Genomic DNA, 17,701 nt, shown 5'->3' with positions numbered 1-17,701 from the left:
TCACTGGCGAGACAAACAACACATTTCATTTCTTCTTCTCATTAAGCAGGAAAAGCACAAGATGTCCACAGAGAAATTAAGAAACATTGGTTTAGCTTCTGAAGCACCCTTAATTCAATCTTCCCTGGCACAGTTATGATTTCTTTTCCTGCATGAGTCTCTTTGGCACAGATGGATAGACTTTAGAATTCTGTGCTGGCTATATTTAATCACAACCTCCCCTCTCCCTTCTTTATGTCACCATGGGTCCCTCTGCTCCAACCATAACCTCAAGTCCTACTGTGAAGCAGGCAGCTTTAACCCTGGTACCAGTTATGTTCACTTTAAGGTATTCAGCCCAGTGTTTCCATTTCAACCACTCCTGTGCTTCCTCCATTTGTAACACCATCAGGCCAGCATCAATTTGTTCCTGATCACCTTCAAAGTTAGTACTTAAGCGGATGGCGGACCTTTGAATCAGCAGTGCCCAGAAAAGGTAGTTCTAGGTAACTAAAATAATCAGAATTTCATCAGATTTTAAACATTTCAAAACAAGAATCACTTGATCACTTGTACTGAGAAACAACCACTCTCGGTCAGTGTATTACAATTTGAAAATATCAAGGGTTGAGGATGACAACAGTGAAGCAGGCAATTGGCTCTCAACTACTGAAACAACCATCAGCCTATTAACTGATCTTTAAAATGCATGTGGCGTCCTCAGATAACATTTTCCCAGAGCTGAGGTTTCTGTTGTTATATGCAATGATGGAGGAAACTATCAAAATTCTTGGAATAATTTGCATATAGGGAATCTGTGGGAGCCCGTATTCATTATTATTAGAGTTTTGGAGACACCGAGAAATGGGTGCAAAACATGTATGAGATATAGACAGGTCTGTGTACCGCTTGTGCTCAGAAGTTATATGGAGATCACTGCTCCTACTCCAAAGTGTGCAAGTAAAAATCTGATCTGTCCCTCGTGCAAAATGCCTGCATATTGTACCATTTCTTTTTTTTTTTATGAACAAACAAACCCAACTCTGAGGGTTGGTTTCTGTAGAGCACAAATAATATTGGGCAGGCCTTCATTACATGGCAGTTGCCCAGGAATAATATTTTGCCAAAAGTGCTCTCGCCATCGCAGCAGGAGCACTTTTGCCAAAGACTACATGCCAGAGTGGAGGCCTGTCCGCTAAAAAGTAAATTACCCCTTTGTGCTTGACCTGATGCAGTGAAATAAGGCAGTGTGGACTTTCAGATTACCAAGCACAATTAAGCTATTTTCTACACAGAACTCATCTAGTTCCACAGAGTGAAATCTATAAATATATATATATGCTATTTTATAATATATATATATATTCGTTTATCATATATAATATGATATATATATAATAATACTAAATTTATAATATATACTCGTGCCCCCGCCATGCACAGTTTGTCTTCATTTATTTGATTGCTAATGCTTCACTGATATTTTTAATAATGTTCTAAAAGTTGTCTTGATTGCTGTAATATCTAGGGTAATTAGCAGTGTATGGCGAAGGGGCAAGTTAAAGTTACCTTAGTGCGTAAGTTATAGTTACTTGAAATAACTAACTATGCTGAATTTCTAAGGTTTTTTACGAGTAATTTCAGAACCTAACTATAACGTCCCTGTAACCTTAGTTTTTTTTAAAGTGAATTAATATGATGCTTTAAATTCTATTTACTAACTATAACATCTCTGTAACCTTTGTTCTTTTCAGTGAATTTCTATAGTTTTTAACGTAAAGTCATTTTAATTACTCTCTGTAATTCCAACCACCAAAGGGCTGTATGCGTTGGGGGTTGGCTGCAGGGCATGGCCAGTAGCCAAGCCCTGCAACCAACACTCTATAACCACCTAACCCTGCACCGCATACGGCTATCAGCCATACATGGCAGAGGTTGGCAACAAGGCCTGGCCTGCAGCCAACCCCCTAGAACCACCCAACCCTCGCCATGCATGGCTGAAGGGTCTGTCTCTCTGGGTGTGAAAATAGGTGTGAGAGGGTGTCTCTGGGAGTGAGAGTGTCTGCCTGAGCGTGAGAGTAGGAGCGTGAGGGTCTGAGTGGTTCTGTGAGTGGATGTGTGATGGCCTGAGAGGGTTCGTGAGAGGGTTTGTGAGAGTCTGAATGGGGCAGTGAGTGGGTGCATGTGTGCCTCAGTGGGTTTGTGAGTGGGTGGGTGAGGGTCTGAGTGAATGTGTGATGGTCTGAGTGGGTCTGTGAGTGTGTGTGCTAGCATCTGAGAGGGTTTGTGAGTGAATGTCTGAGTGGGTCTGTGAGTGGGTGCATAAGAGTCTGAGTGGGTCTGTGAGTGGATGTGTGACAGTCTGAGTGGGTCTGTGAGTGGATGTGTGATGGTCTGAGTGGGTCTGAGTGGGTCTGACAGTGTCTGCGTGGGTCTGTGAGTGGGTGCATCAGTGTTTGAGTGGGTCTGTTAGTGGGTGCATAAGGGTCTGAGTGGGTGTATGAGTGGGTGCATCAGTATTTGAGTGGGTCTGTTAGTGGGTGCGTAATGGTCTGAGTGGGTGTCTGAGTGGGTGTCTGAGTGGGTGCGTGAGTGGGTGCGTGAGTGGGTGCGTGAGTGGGTGCGTGAGTGAGTGTCTGTGGGGTGTGTGTGCCTGAGTGGCTCCGTCAATAACTGCATGAGTGTCTGAGTGCTACTATAAGTGAATGAAGTTGTTTATGAATGAGTCTGTAAATGTTTTTTTTTTTTTTTATTCCACCAATATTTGCTTATTCGTAGCAACATTACACAGGGGGAGCAGCCGCACCGAGAGCCGTGACGTATTTGTGAATAATGCGTGTTGTGAAAACAAAATCATTTTAAAGTAATAATTTCACCCTCAAAGACACCTATATCACAAATCGCGGGTCAGGGTACCTCTGGCCTGACCCCGAATGCCACTTTGCATTTTATTTTTCAGCCCTGGGAACTGTGTCCTATTACCTAATATGGTGGCTGCAACTTTCTGGTCAGGTTGCGGCCAGCCAATCACAGCATTCCTGTTGGCGCGCATATCTGTGAATTTGTTGCGATAATTGCCAAAACGCTGCGATGGATCTATGGCCGTAGATATATGTTTGGTTTTCCTTTCATTTCTTTTACATTTCTGAAAGGATTTACACCAAATAACAAAAAGCGAAATCTGTGTACCAAAAGCTACCTTTATGCCAAATTTAGTGTAATTCCATCTAACGGTACGGACTGTGGTCGTGTTCAAAACTCCTGTGATCTCCTCGGTTAGTTTTGGCATTATCAGATCACTTAGGAAGATTCTCAATCTTCTCCCTCCTTTGTCCAGAAGGATCCTGGTCCAGGCATTAATTCTTTCCCGCCTGGACTATGGGAATTCCCTCTACCTCAGCTCCCCAGAATACGTGATAAGGAAGCTGCAGATTGTTCAGAACGCTGCAGCTAGGCTCCTTACGGACTGCCCGAGACATTTATCTGCCAAGCCGGCTCTTGTGGCTCTCCACTGGCTGCCGGTCAAACATCACATACATTTTAAATCCATGTGCATCACTCACAGAGCCTTACATAACAAAGGACCTTCTTTTTTTAGAAAACACATTTATATTCACGCCCCTCGAAGACACCTTAGATCTTCTTTAGCCCAGCAGATTCATATACCCTGTGTCTATAGAGCATGGGGTGGAAACTCCTTTACTATGAAGGCTGCCCATCTTTGGAATGACTTACCTTCTGAGCTTCGCTATGAACCTTCTGAATCCTTTTTTAGGAAGAAACTGAAAACCATTCTTTTTAGTCATTAGTTGTGTCTTTTCATGTGTCTTGGATTTCTCTGTACCTTTAGCGCTGGGATGCCCTAGGGTAGCTATGCGCTTTATAAAAATGTATAAACTAAACTAAACTGTGGTAATTAACATGGGAAACATGTTTTTTGCGACCCACCTCGTTATCTCTGCCCCCGCTTGACGGATCATCCCAAAACTTTCTATGCGCAACAAGAATCACCAGCACAACTTTTGGGGAAAATTTTGTGAAGATTCGGCAAATGGTACACGCAAGTCAAAAAAATGCTTTTTCTTTGGAAACATGGTCCTAACTATAAGTACCTACTGGCGACTCCCAGTAGGTAATAAATATATATATATATATATATATATATATATATATATATATATATATATATACATATATATATTATGTTTGTGTATATATACTTTCGGGTTACCAAGCAAAATTAAGCTGTTTTGTACACAGAACTCATCTGGTTCCACAGAGTGAAATCTATAATTATATATGCTAATTTATAATATATACTTGTTTAATATATATAATAATATAAATTATAATAATAATATATATAATATATCATAATAATACTAAGTACTAAATTATTCACTTAAAAAACTAAAGGTTACAGGGACTTATAGTTAGGTTGACATTTTAGCAATACAAAACCATAGAAATTCAGCAGTTATAGTTATACTTATGTTAAGAAACTATAACTAAAGTTACTTTCTGGCACGAGTTATAGTTTCTTCAATACGTATAACTATAACTGCTGAAAGGCTATGGGATTGTACAGGTAAAAGGTCAACCTTACTGTAGCGTCCCTATAACCTTTGTTTTTTTAACCCACACGTTAATATAAACACCGTTGAGCCCTTGGGTGCAGAGGCCCTGTGGCCAACCCTCCCGTATGCGCCCAAACCTGCACTGTGCTCGGCTGTGTGCAGTGTGGGGTTGGATGCAGCGGGTGTATTTTTGGGGGGGACATTTTTTCGGATCAGCGTATCCTTCACGAGTTTACACTGGAGGGCCACGCTGAGCCTGGTGGTGGGTCCGCGGATCGGCCCAAAAAAAAGAAAAAGGACATTTTTTGCAAATGGGGCGTCCCCAAAGGACCCCTTCATGTGTCCTATCATGTATCGTGACCTCTTATGTTTTTACCCTCTTGTTTTAGCTCCCTTGGGCCAATGTGAGATACAAAATGACACTCACAACTTTCCTTTCAGGTTACCGTCAGGCAATCAGGACCTTGCTTTCCCCTGTGACCCGCGGATCGTCCGCGAGTGGATCCGTGGAGGATCAGCGTCCCTTAATATCTGTATTTGTAAACCTTAAATAACTCAACAACTAGTGAACAGATTAACACAAAATTGTAAAAACCACACTTTCTGGACTAAGATCTAGCATCCTGCCAAATTTGGAGTCAATCCATTCAGCGGTGCGGGCTGTAGTTGTGTTCAATTTTTTTTAAAATGCCATAGGCTTAAAATGGGGAAAAAGTGTTTGGGGTCCACCCCCTTGTCTTGGCCCCCGCTTGAGGAATCACCCTGAAATTCTCAACACGGAAGCTGGACTGACTGTCATATTAGTTTTGAAAATTTTGTTAAGGTTCGTCAAACGGCACCAGTTATTGGCAAAACAAAAAACGCTCTTGTCTATGGAAAAAGTTGATGCTAACTATAAACTGGCTACCACCATTATGCAATGTATATGTGTGTGTGATATATATATATATATATACACATATATATATATATTTTTTTTTTCTTTCATAATTGTGAACTGTTGAAACTTTTACTAGCCCGATATAATGTCAGATCATGAACACTACACCCAGTCTGCCCCTTCTGCTGACTACTCATAGCCCCCTAGTGAGAGAATATGTTACTCTTGAGATCTCCTTCCTCCCATAAAGTGTTCTCCAGTTCTAAAAGTACTCTACTGCTAAAATTGTATTTCCTTACACCATTTAGGAATGGGAACGTCCATCACAGCCATCCTTTGTATATTTATTTATATTCCTTAGACTTTCCTTGTAGAAAGTGAGACTTATACCATGCACGTTATGGTCACTATTTCTGGGCAGCCTTCACGATTACTTTATTGCTCCTGATCCGCTCCTAATAACTGGCACTCTGTATGCTGGATGCGGCTACACTTTCTGACGCACCTGTTAAATGCTACAGCCCTGCCCCGGTCCTCTACTACTCTGCAGTAATCCACTGCGGCCCCATCCCCCTGTCCACAGTATTCACTTTTTTACATCAGTCCTGGAGAGGTCTTTGGCTATCAAGGTAGCTTCATCTAATAAAAAAAGGCATGAATCAAAAAATCATAAATATGTACATACACAGAGGTGCTTTGGCCGTATTAATTCGTTTCACTCAACCACAGCCTACAGCATGGGCCAATGGGCCATTTCAGGTGCTGGCTCACTCACCCCCCGAGTGATGGCCTTTTACCACATTACTTGAGCACATCTGCCTAAAAAGAAGCGTATTTCAGAGTGAGGGCTTGCGGACCCTTATTTTCCTTTCATTTTTTTTCTCCGTTCCCTTCTTTATGGTTTTGTTTTTAGATTTCTTTTTTTTTTTTTTAACTCAAAAGGGTTTCCATATAGGTTAGAAATACACCTGCTTCATTGAAGCAACCATTACGTTTAATGTGATAAGCGGGAGCTTATTATTTTTTATGTAAATATTTTATTTCAAGAACATGGCTGACACATTTAGACATACTTCCAATATTTTATTTTATTTTTTAAACATAACCGTTGCACCAGTGTGTCAGGGTCAAACGGAAAGGGTCTGTCAATGTCAGTTAAGAATCTTGCCGAGCTCCCTGACCTTAGGTACTGAAATAGACACCTAACTGGAGTGCAGCGGACCACGCACCTCCACTGACCCCGAAGTCACTGCAACTGCTGCACGAATCATCGCCACACACCCGCTAACGGGTCTCTACATTCTACTTGTCTTTCCTTCGGTCTTCCGTATCTCCAGCCTTCTATTCTCTCAATTCCTTCCTCCCTGTCATTCTCTAATTGCTCCTTATTTCCATCAGCTTGTCCTTGTATCCTTTCTCTCTCATCATTATTATATTCTCTCACTCCATCACTTTTTCCTCTTCATTCTTTTACCCTCTTTTTTTTCCTCTCTCTTCCCCATTTTGCCCTTTTCCACTATTCCACTATTCCACCAGACCCTGCCCAACCATCTTGGAAGAGTAAATACAGAGCTGGGCCCCAGGCAGGCTTTTGTTTAGGGTACCCCGAGTGGGCGACCTCTAAATTCACTGTAGTCCGGTTCCACCATTGGACTCTGGTGCCAGTGCATCAGCTGCGCAATTGATTAGAATAGTCTCTATAACTTTACATGCATTATTTTGCATCTAAGTGCAATGAACATCACTTTTCACCTCCTGCGCATTACGATCGTTTTTACTTGCTGAAGTCTAGCAATACATACATATTATCAGCACATAAACAAAACTGGCATTGTAGATCCTCTGTACCGCCACTGATGGCCACTGGTCCATGAACACACACCCACACCTCCTGCACATAGCACTGGATTCCACAATATGATGGTACCTACTCTGCAGATTTAAAACTGACAAAGTGCGGCACAGAAGAAAAGTATGGAGCTTAATCAAGCTCCTACCCCACCATGGTGCTTGAGGGTGGTTCAGTGCTAGAATGCTCCTGGAAGATGCCAAATTGTACCCCTTCTCTGTACTTCAGATTTATAGCTTCAGGTGCCAACCGTGGCGAGTTATCATTGCTTTATATGTGTTAGTTAGAACCCTTCCCATTGTCTTGCTCTGGGAGCAGCTATTATCAATTTTCTGTCAGGACTCACTTGGGCAGGTTTCCAGAGAGTATTTTCCAGGCGTATTCACGCAGGTACTTCTGAAAGATGGTGGTGAGGGCGATCATGGGCTCCCCAGTGCTGAGCTGCGAGCACTGCACCATGCACTTCTTGTAGTACACGAAGAGGTCGGCGCAGCTTGGTAGGACGGCTCCACCTTCATCCGTATTAGATCTGGGGGGGCCCTGAGACTTGAAATCAGCAATGAATCTATCAATGAGCTCACCAAGATTCCTAGGGGAAACAAACATAACACGTGAGAACACAAAACAGTCTCCATTTACATTTAAACAACACTTTACGTTATGCCACTCCCAAAAAAGGACTGCTTGGTACTTTGATTAGCATCTCAGCATCAAAAGCAATGGCCTACACTTTGCATACAGTCATGTCAATTGCACTTACATGCTTGATATATATGCAAAGAGGTGTGATAAATCTAACAGCTGTTCTCTTTTACCATGTTCGGTGATCTGGTAGAAATCCACGTAGAGTTAAACATTGCAATGTTAATTGTATCTCACAGCTCAGAAGGAGCTGAAGTACTTGACATTTAAACACTTGTGCTCCACAGTTCTTCAGTAGTAACCTTTCATCGGTTCACAGATCACCACAATATACAGTATACCTCAAGGCTTAGTCTATCTATTTGTAAATGTGTATAAAATACATGAAAACCCATTTTTCCCTATTTTCCTAGTACAGTCTAGTTATGACAAATTGTCTCCTTTAGTAATAAAATGAGACTACTCTCCTGTAATAACGTATTATAGTTGAGTTGTGACATCACAGCGCCAGGTGCTGAAGCCAGTACTGAATGTAAAAGTCAGGCCACAACGCAGATTTTCAACACCTGTTTGAACAATGAAAGGGAGAACTTTTTTTGCAGCTCTTCAGAACAATGTCTTTAACATTGAGGGTTAATTTGTGGTAGAAATATTTATTTTTTGCATAGCTAGACTTAATTACAATCTTTGCTTCTGTTAACGCATCCTGAATAATGCCTGTGTTCAGAAAGGAACATTACTGCACATTAAGAGGCTTCCTGAGATGGAGACTGTTTTGTCGCATAACAAAGTCTCTGGTAGGCACAACAGTGACACAAAGTAATAGGAGCACAAGGAACTTCAATTAAACATATCTACAAATCAAGGACGCGACTAAAATAGAGAGAGCTAAAGAGGCCACTGCCTGACCCTTTCTGTCTTTTTTCTGACGGATGGACGGACGCACGCACGCACGCACACACACACACACACACACACACCTGCCAGTGCAGGCTAGATTGGCAGGGATCGGGTGTGCTTGCTGCCCCCCGCGTCGTGGACCCTGACTTCCCCTCTCGCCAGCACTGTGGCATAGTGACACTGAGCATACCGGCAAAGCATCTTTCAGACAGAAGCTGTGGAATGTGGTACTCACAGGAGTCCGTGCCACCCCCCGTTCTAACAAGCTTACGAATTGACCACTCTGTCTTGCTTTCACAAACTTGCGGTACAAGAGGATTTATTTATTTTTGTATGTTCATGTAGCGCGAACATTACCCAAAGGTGCCAGAGCGCTTTACAGTAGACATAGGTCGTTACATGGATAGGTACAGAGGGTTTACAAATGACCAAATATAACTAAATATAGATAGTTACACAAGCTCTAGAATTGCCAAACGGAAATCATCATAGAAAAAGGAAATATTATACAGTAGATATAAAGAGCAGGTAAATATTTGTAAGCACCTGCTGAAGTGCTGATAGTGCAGTTCTGTGCTAAGAGGCGAGTGAACGCAGCGGAATCGGCAGTAAAGTCTTAGCTGTAGCATCACTGAAGATGGAGGGGCTTTCAGTTCCGATTTGAAGGTCACCGGCGAGGCGGTAGTGCACAGGTTTGGAGGCACTGAGTTCCCAATTCTAGTTCGCGGTACAAGAGAAGGGCTGTGTCATGAGAAGCTCCTTTTAAAGGTCGTGGATCTAGCAGCAGTGCTTCGGCGTTTCGCGATGGTCCAGGATCCCCTAAAAGCTGGAGTCTGCCCGCCAGGGAGCGGGGAGTGGACGTGTGTAGGTCCTCATGTGATGCAAGCAGTCTTGTATAGAGCCCTGGCTTCGGAGGGACCCCAGCACAGGGGCGCTGTGCTCATCCCCTTTGTGCCCCATAGACAACGCGTGCTGCAGAGCACTGAACCAATTTCGGGGGCTACAATGGGTTTTGGGGAAACTAGTCAAAAGAGTGGGATGCATTGAATTGGGTGAGAATGCGCTTCTTTACCTGGGTACAGGCAGTAGGAGGTATCAAATATACATTTTCCTCGTGGCGTATCTTATCTTTTTCTGACTGCCCTGTCTTTATACTCATTAAAATCCCTTCACACTTTCACTATCTTGCTTCCAGTTCCTGACTTCCTCTGGCTTCCAGGGACTGTTTATTGTCACAGCGTGCCCACCCCCCAACACACATACCGAAAATAAAATAAAATGGAGACGAGCTTTGAACCGTCTTTCTCACACCCAAAACCTTCCCAACAAAACTCGCGGCGGTGGAACAGACCACGTGGCAGCGCGCATCTGGTGAACTCATTTCATTTAGTGTTAAACGAGTCACCGCCTCAGTCCTCAATGTGTGAAGTCTTTGGAACGAAGCTCACGCTTGAAAAAAGGAGCACACGACACAGAAAGCAGAGTTTATAGGGCTCCTTCAGCCTTCTAAATTCCTACTTTTCACGGAGACACCTCTCATTCATTGCGGTATGTGTCTATTTTTACTACGGGCATTCTTTTGGTTTCACATGTTTTTTCTGCATTCCCTTATCCTGGCTCAAAGGAGGCAGGGATAAGAATCCAGCAGCTACACAAACATCCTCTCCGATGAAGAGGATTCCAACAGGAAGACTCAGCCCTTCTTTCCTCATACCAAGGAAAGCAAGCTGCCAGCAACAATCAGTGAGCGAAGGAAAGCAAGCCTCCCTGGTCCTGCCTCAGAAAAGGCTTACGAGAGGTACCACGAGGCCTGCAGTCGCCTCACTGTCAAGGGTGCTGTACAACGCCGAGAACTAGCAACACAACTCAATTAAAGATACTACTACACCGAGAACTAGCAACCCAGCTTACTCAAAGATACTACTACACCGAGAACTATCAACCCAGCTTACTCAATTAAAGATACTACCACACGAGAACTATCAACCCAGCCCACTCAATAAAGGATACTACTACACTGAGAACTAGCAACCCAACTTACTCAATTAACGATACTACTACACCAAAAACTATCAACCCAACCCACTCAATAAAGGATACTACTACACCGAGAACTAGCAACCCAACCCACTCAATAAAGGATACTACTACACCGAGAACTAGCAACCCAACTTACTCATTTAAAGATACTACCACACAAGAACTATCAACCCAACTTGCTCAATTAAATATATTATCAACCCAACTTACTCAATTAAAAATACTACTACACCGAGAACTTACTCATTTAAAGATACTATTGAATTGCGACAATCTGACTGAACATATGAGATCTCTTCTACTGTGAAAGGAGACTGGCGTATTGCCACACTGCCATATATGCATACCCAGATCCCAAATTCAAAAAAGCCCACAAAAAAATACAAAAGGTACCAAGGGCACAACTGAACCTCAATAAGCATTTTATACTCCTAATTCTCAAGCTCCTTCACTGTCATCCTGTGGAGCAAATTCAGTTCTTTAAAGCCTTATGGTTAATGTTTTCACGTTGGGGGTCGAATTATCTAAAAAAGCTGCCAACTCAGTACGGCAACACCCAAAGCATGCTCTCCGGCTATGCCATCTTTACCACAATGAGGAGGATTCAAAAGAACTAAACTTAGATTAAGAAGTATATAGACCTAATTCTGAATTAGAAGACAGTTGGGTGTTAACACCCGTCCAGGTGAATAAAGATATTGCAGTGTCCAGTATTTACTGTTTATGTTATTACTTACCAATTCTTAGTTCCATAACTAGAATGACTGATAACGTGGTAATACTGAATTCGTTACTCAGTACCATTATGTGCACCATGGAATATTGCGCTTTTATCCTACACAAATTCTTGCCGAAGTTTGTGCAGAGGAAAGTGTGCTGATTAAAAACAACTTGAAGAACAAGTTACTTACCTTCGGTAACAAATTATCTGGTACAGACATGTTCTAGTTGCAGATTCCTTACCTTGGATTTCTCCAGGCGTCCGATTGGATCCGGAGATTTTTCTTTGAGCAGTACCCTTGCGCCCAGTAAAGTGGCATGGGTCAACTCCGCGTCCGTCGGCGTCATGGTCGTTGTGATGATGTCGCGGTCATATACAGGAGCCACCCCAGCGTGCTATGTCAGTTTGTTTTCATGACTTTCCACGCCAGGAGTGCGGAGCCAGGAATAACACTGGGACAGGTGCACCAGAACTAGGGAGTGGGGAGGATGGGAGGGTCGGTAAAGAATCTGCAACTAGAATATGTCTCTACCAGATAATTAGTTACTGAAGATAAGTAACTTGTTCATCTGATACAGACTTCTAGTTGCAGATTCCTTACCTTAGAATAGATATCCAAACAATACCGCCCCCGGAGGTGGGTCTGCGAACCAAGATCATACTAAGAAGCCTTGCAGGGCCGAACGGCTAAAGTAACCATCCCTGCGGACCTGACTGTCCAGGTAGTAGTGTTTAGTGAATGTGTAGAGGAACACCACTGTTGCTGCCTGGCAGATGTCCAGTGTAGGAAAGTGCACCTTTTGGCATGGTAACCCCTGCACTTTTTGCCGGACATCTGATGCTAACTTGACTGTGTGTGCTGAGATCCTGCTAACTAGGCCCCAGCACCTGTGTTCTTTCCCTAAACTGTACCATTGCTTCCACAGTTGGTACACCCCTGGCACACAGCTAAGTCCCTTGTCAAAGGTACCAGTGGTACCAAGGGCCCAGTGGCCACAGAGGGTCTCTAAGGGCTGCAGCATGTATTATGCCACCCTAAGGGACACCTCACCAAGCATATGCACACTGCCATTGCAGCTTGTGTGTATTGGTGGGAAGAGAAAGGTAAAGTTGACATAGCATCCCTCTCAGTTTGCCATGCCCACAAACCACTGCCTATGGCATAGGTAAGTTACCTGTCTAGCAGGCCTTACAGCCCTAAGTCATGGTGTACTATACAACAGGTGAGGGCAAAGCTGCATGAGCAATATGCAACTACAGTGTCCAAGTCCATTCTTAGACATTGTTAGTGCAGTGTAGTCATATTGAGTACATGGGCAGGGAGTTGGTCATTACAAACTCCACAGCTCCATGGTGGCTTCACTGAAGACTGGGAAGTCTGGTACCAAACCTCTAAGCCCAATAAACCCACACTGATGCCAATGATGGATTTATTGAAAAATGCACACAGAGAACATCTTAAAGATGCCCCCTGTATTTCACCCAACCCTCTCATGTAAGACTGACCAGTGTGTGCCAGCCTGCCACTAACAGACACGTTTCTGACCCCATGGGGGGAAAATTTACAACACCAGGAGGTGTGCCCACCCCAGCTAGGACCACCCGAGGGTGCCCAGAGCTCAGGTGAACCCCTCCTGGCAGAATCCTCCATCTTGCTTTGGAGGATATTAGCCAAAAGGAATAGGATTGTGCCCCCCTCCCCAAAGGGAGTGGGCACAGGAAGGGTGCAGCCGCCCTCAGGGACAGTAGCCATTGGCTACTGCCCTCTGACCCATGTAACGCCCCTAAATCAGGTATTTAGGGGCACCCCTGAACCTTGCTCTTCAGATTCCTGGTGACCTGAAAAGAAGAAGGACTGAAGAGCTGTAGCAGCAGAGAAGACTCCTGACGACAGCTGACTTGGCCTCAGCCCTACCGGCCTTTCTGCAGCCTCAAGAATCCTGCTACACGACGACGACTCACCCTGCAGCCTAAATCCAGAGGATCCCCCTGACCGGATCCGGTGAAGATTTCCCGACGCTTAAAGGTACCCCTGCACAAGCAGCTTGGGGAACTCAACCGACTGCCTAGCAGCGTCCAGTTGACTCACTACTTACCTGTCCAGCAGCTGTTTTCTTCAGTCAACTCCCTGGACCAAGCCTGTAGCATCTTGGTGACCCCTGGGTTTCCCCCACTGAAAAGCATTGGGCACCCAACGTAGTGTTTGTACCCTGCACCCGGCCGCCCCAGTGCTGCTGAGGGTGTGTGTTTGGTGCTGACCTGTGGGCCCCCCGGTGCTGATCTAAATCCCCAGGTCTGTGCCCTGAAGTCACGGATACTTACCTGCAAGCTGTTTCATTCTAAGTGCCCTCAGTCTCAATAGGATTCTATTGGATGCCCAACACCAACTTTGACCTCTGCACACAAACGCCCCTGTGTTGCTGGTGGTGCACCCTTGGTGTCTTCCTAAGCTTTGCCCTATGGACACTTTAAGCCCCGCAGGCTGTGGTCGTAACTCAAGTACTTACCAGCAAATTGTGTTGTTACTTTTCCTGCCTAGGACTGCATTGCTTCCTATGAGAAATTGCACTGTGTCTACTTTTACTGAAAAGTCTTACTTCCCTGTAAACTGTTTTACCTGTGAATTATATACAAAGTGCACTTGATAGGTTAAAGTGATACATACTTAAAACTGTACTTACCTGCAATAAAGATTATTTTGATTCTATAAGTAAAGTAACAAAGTATACTTTTTGATAGATAAAACATTGGCCTGGTGTTAGTCACTGAGTGTGTGCCTCATTTCTTGACTGTGTGTGTACAACAAATGCTTAGCACTACCCTCTGATAAGCCTAACTGCTCGACCACACTACCACAAAAGAGCATTAGTATTACCTACTTTAGCCTCTGTAAAGCCTCAGGGGATCCACTGGACTCTGTGCACACTATACCTTACTTTGGTATAGTATATACAGAGCCAACTTCCTACATCCAGGACTGGAACTCTGTGTGCTAACGCAGTGGATGCAGCAGCTGCTCTGGTAGAGTGAGCAGGCAAACCCTAAGGGGGTTGCTTCTTTGCCAAAGCGAAGCACATTTTTATGCAGAGAACAACCCATTCAGAGATGGTTCTTTTCTGCACCGCACCCACATAACCAACAAAGAGTTGATTGTACACCAGACGTCTTTGGTACAATTAAGGTAGGATGCCAACGCTCTTTCTGGATCCAGACGGTGGAGTTTCTCCTCTTCACAAGAAGGATGTGGGAGTGCGTAAAAGGTAGGCAATGTGGCGGATTGGACAATATGGAAGGGCGTGAACACTTTAGGTAAGAAGGAGGCCTTGGTACGAAGCACCTCTGTCAGGATGGACAGAGATGAAGAATGTTTTCAAAGAAAGAGCTTGCAACTCACTCACTCTACGTGCAGAGGTGATGGCTACACGAAAGGCTGTTTTTAAAGGGAGAAGATGCAGATGACAATTATGAAGAAAAAAAAGGAGCACAAATGAGGAAAGTGAGTACCAAGTTCAAATCCCACTGGGGCATTATGAACGGGGTAGGCAGAGACATATTGTTAAGACCCTTGAGGAATCACCCAACAACAGGAGATTTAAAAAAGGAGGGTTGATCTGGTAGTCTGAGGAAGGCAGAGATGGCAGTCAAATAACCTTTACGGGTGCCCAAAGCAGAGCCCTGCTGGGAAAGAGAGAGGGTACAAACAAAAGAACCTCAGTCAGAGGTGCAGAAAGGGGTTCAACAAACTTGTTGGTACATCATGCCACAAATCTGTTCCAACGACAGGTGTATACCATTTTGGCAGAGGGACGTCTAACTGCCAAGATAAGATTACAGACTTCAGGCGGAAGGTCGAAAGCTGTCAACTGCCTTTGCTCAATTTCCACGCAAGTAGGCAGAGACTGGACAGGTTCGGGTGGAGAACCTTGCCCTGCTGCTACAGAAAATCCTCCTGAACAGGCAGTCTGAGTGGACGATTGATGGCCATACTCAGAAGCTCGGGATACCCTACTTTTCGTGTCCAGTCTGGAGCCAAAATAATTACTTGTGCCCGGTCGTTCTTGATCTTCTTGAGAACTCTAGGCAGAAGTGGTACTGGCAGAAAGGCGTATAGGAGGCCTGAGTTCCACTCGAGACGAAAAGCATTGATGAGTGAGTGCCACCTTGGAAACTACAACGCACAAAACAGCTGACATTGCGCGTTCTCAGCGAGGCAAACAGATCTAACCAAGGCTCTCCCCATTGCTGAAAGAGACCTTGTGCCACCTCCGGATGGAGACACCATTCATAAATGACCATGCATTGACGGCTGAGTTTGTCTGCTCTTGCGTTCAGAGAGCCCCCCAGATGTTGAACCACCAGGGATATGCCCTGGTGTTACAGCCACCTTGAAAGGCGCAGAGCCTCCTTACAAAGGGTCCACAACCCCCACCTTGCCTTGTTTGTTGCAGTACCACATGGCGGTGGTGTTGTCCGTGAACACCTGCACCACTTTCCCTTTCAGAGAGGGAAGGAATGCTTTCAATGCAAGCCTGATCATCCTGAGCTCCAGTAGAATGATGGGGAGCCCGGACTCCATCGGTGACCAGGCACCTCTGTTTACACCTCCCACATGCAGCTGCCCCATCCCAGGAGTGACGCATCTGTCACCACTGTCAGATCTGGTTGGAGAAGGGGAAGGGATCTGCCTTTGACCCAATCGCAGTTTGAAAGCCACCACTGCAGATCTTGCGCAGTTCCCGCCAAGATCTGGGCCATGACGGTCCCACTGCAGAGCCCACATTTGCCATGCCATGTGTGACTAGCAAGATGCAGGGGGCCATGAGGCCCAGCAACCGCAGAGTCATTTTCACCAAAACCCCGGACCGAGGCTGAAACATCGGTATCATAGCCTGAATATCCTGTACTCGCCGCTTTGGAGGAAAGGCCCAAACTGCACTGTGTCCAGACCGGCTCTGATGAAAGGGAGCATCTGAGAGGGAGTCAGTTGTGACTTTGGCATGTTTATAGTGAACCCTAGTGAATGCAGGAGGTTCACCGTAGCCTGGAGGTGGGAAAAGACAGCTTGGGGCGAACCCGCCTTCAACAGCCCGTCGTCGAGGTAGGGGAAGACCAAAACCCCTAACCTGGGCAGATGAGCTGCAACCGCCATCAATTTGGTGAACAACTGAGGGGCGCTGGTAAGTTCAAAGAGGAGCACGGTGAATTGTAAATGCTCATGACCTACCATGAACCGCAAGTAATGTCTGTGGGCAGGCAGGACAGGAATGTGAAAGCAGGAGTCCTGCAAGTCCAACGCTACCATCCAGTCTCCAGGGCAGATAGGACCTGAGCCAGAGTGAGCATGTTGAACTTTTCCTTTCTTACCGGAGGTCTAGGATAGGGCAGAGGACCTTGTTCTTTTTGGGCACCAGAAAGCAGCGGAATAACTCCAACCTACTTCAGGCACCGAGATCCTCTATATGGATACCTTGGCCAAGAGAGCCATAACTTCCTCACAGAGAAGTGCCAAGTGATCCTCCATCATCCGTTCGTAGGTTTGTGGAATGGCCGGAGGGGTAGTCTCAAAGCGGAGGGAGTAGCCCCTTTGGATGATATGAAAAACCCACTTGTCCGTAGTGATGGATTCCCAATGAGGCAGGTGATGGTGAATCTTTCCTCCAACTAGTCCATGATGGAGGGACAGACTAGGAAGGTTTGGAGGCTGCAGCACGGAGGGGTTGTGGACTGGGCCAACTCCTGGCTCCCTGATCCACAGGGACGCTGGATCAAGCGGCCACGCAGATGCTGGGCAGCACACACAGCTCAGTGGCTGGAGGGAAATGGATGCAGTTGGGCGCCCCTTCTGTAGCCACGGACACGAAGGGGCAAAAAGCAGACTAAGGGCGGTGAGAAGAAACTGCACAGCCAAGGGACTGGGCCGTAGCCCAGGTCTCCTTAAAGAGCTTGAGCGCTGAGTCCGCTTTGTTTCCGAAGAGATGGGTGCCATCGAAGGGCATGTCCATAAGCCATTGGTGGACATCCCCCTGAAAAGCCAGACGTCCTCGACCAAGCGTGGCACCTGAATGCTACTGTCGACACAACTGATCTGCCTAGTGAGTCAGTCGTGTCCAGCC

At 45.2% G+C, this 17,701-nt stretch overlaps 1 protein-coding gene across 1 annotated transcript in view; it reads right to left on the bottom strand.

The window, feature by feature from the left end:
• VPS53 (VPS53 subunit of GARP complex) overlaps positions 1-17,701 on the bottom strand; it is a 693,920-nt gene that overhangs the window by 198,984 nt on the left and 477,235 nt on the right. The window contains exon 14 of the mRNA XM_069226380.1: positions 7,632-7,874. Coding sequence (XP_069082481.1) covers positions 7,632-7,874 — 243 coding nt within the window. The remainder of the gene's footprint in view (positions 1-7,631; positions 7,875-17,701) is intronic.

This window comes from Pleurodeles waltl, chromosome 3_1 (assembly GCF_031143425.1).
Source record: "Pleurodeles waltl isolate 20211129_DDA chromosome 3_1, aPleWal1.hap1.20221129, whole genome shotgun sequence".
Lineage (NCBI taxonomy): Eukaryota > Metazoa > Chordata > Amphibia > Caudata > Salamandridae > Pleurodeles > Pleurodeles waltl.
Note: the sequence above shows the minus strand (reverse complement) of the source record. Positions and strands in the feature narration are given on the sequence as shown.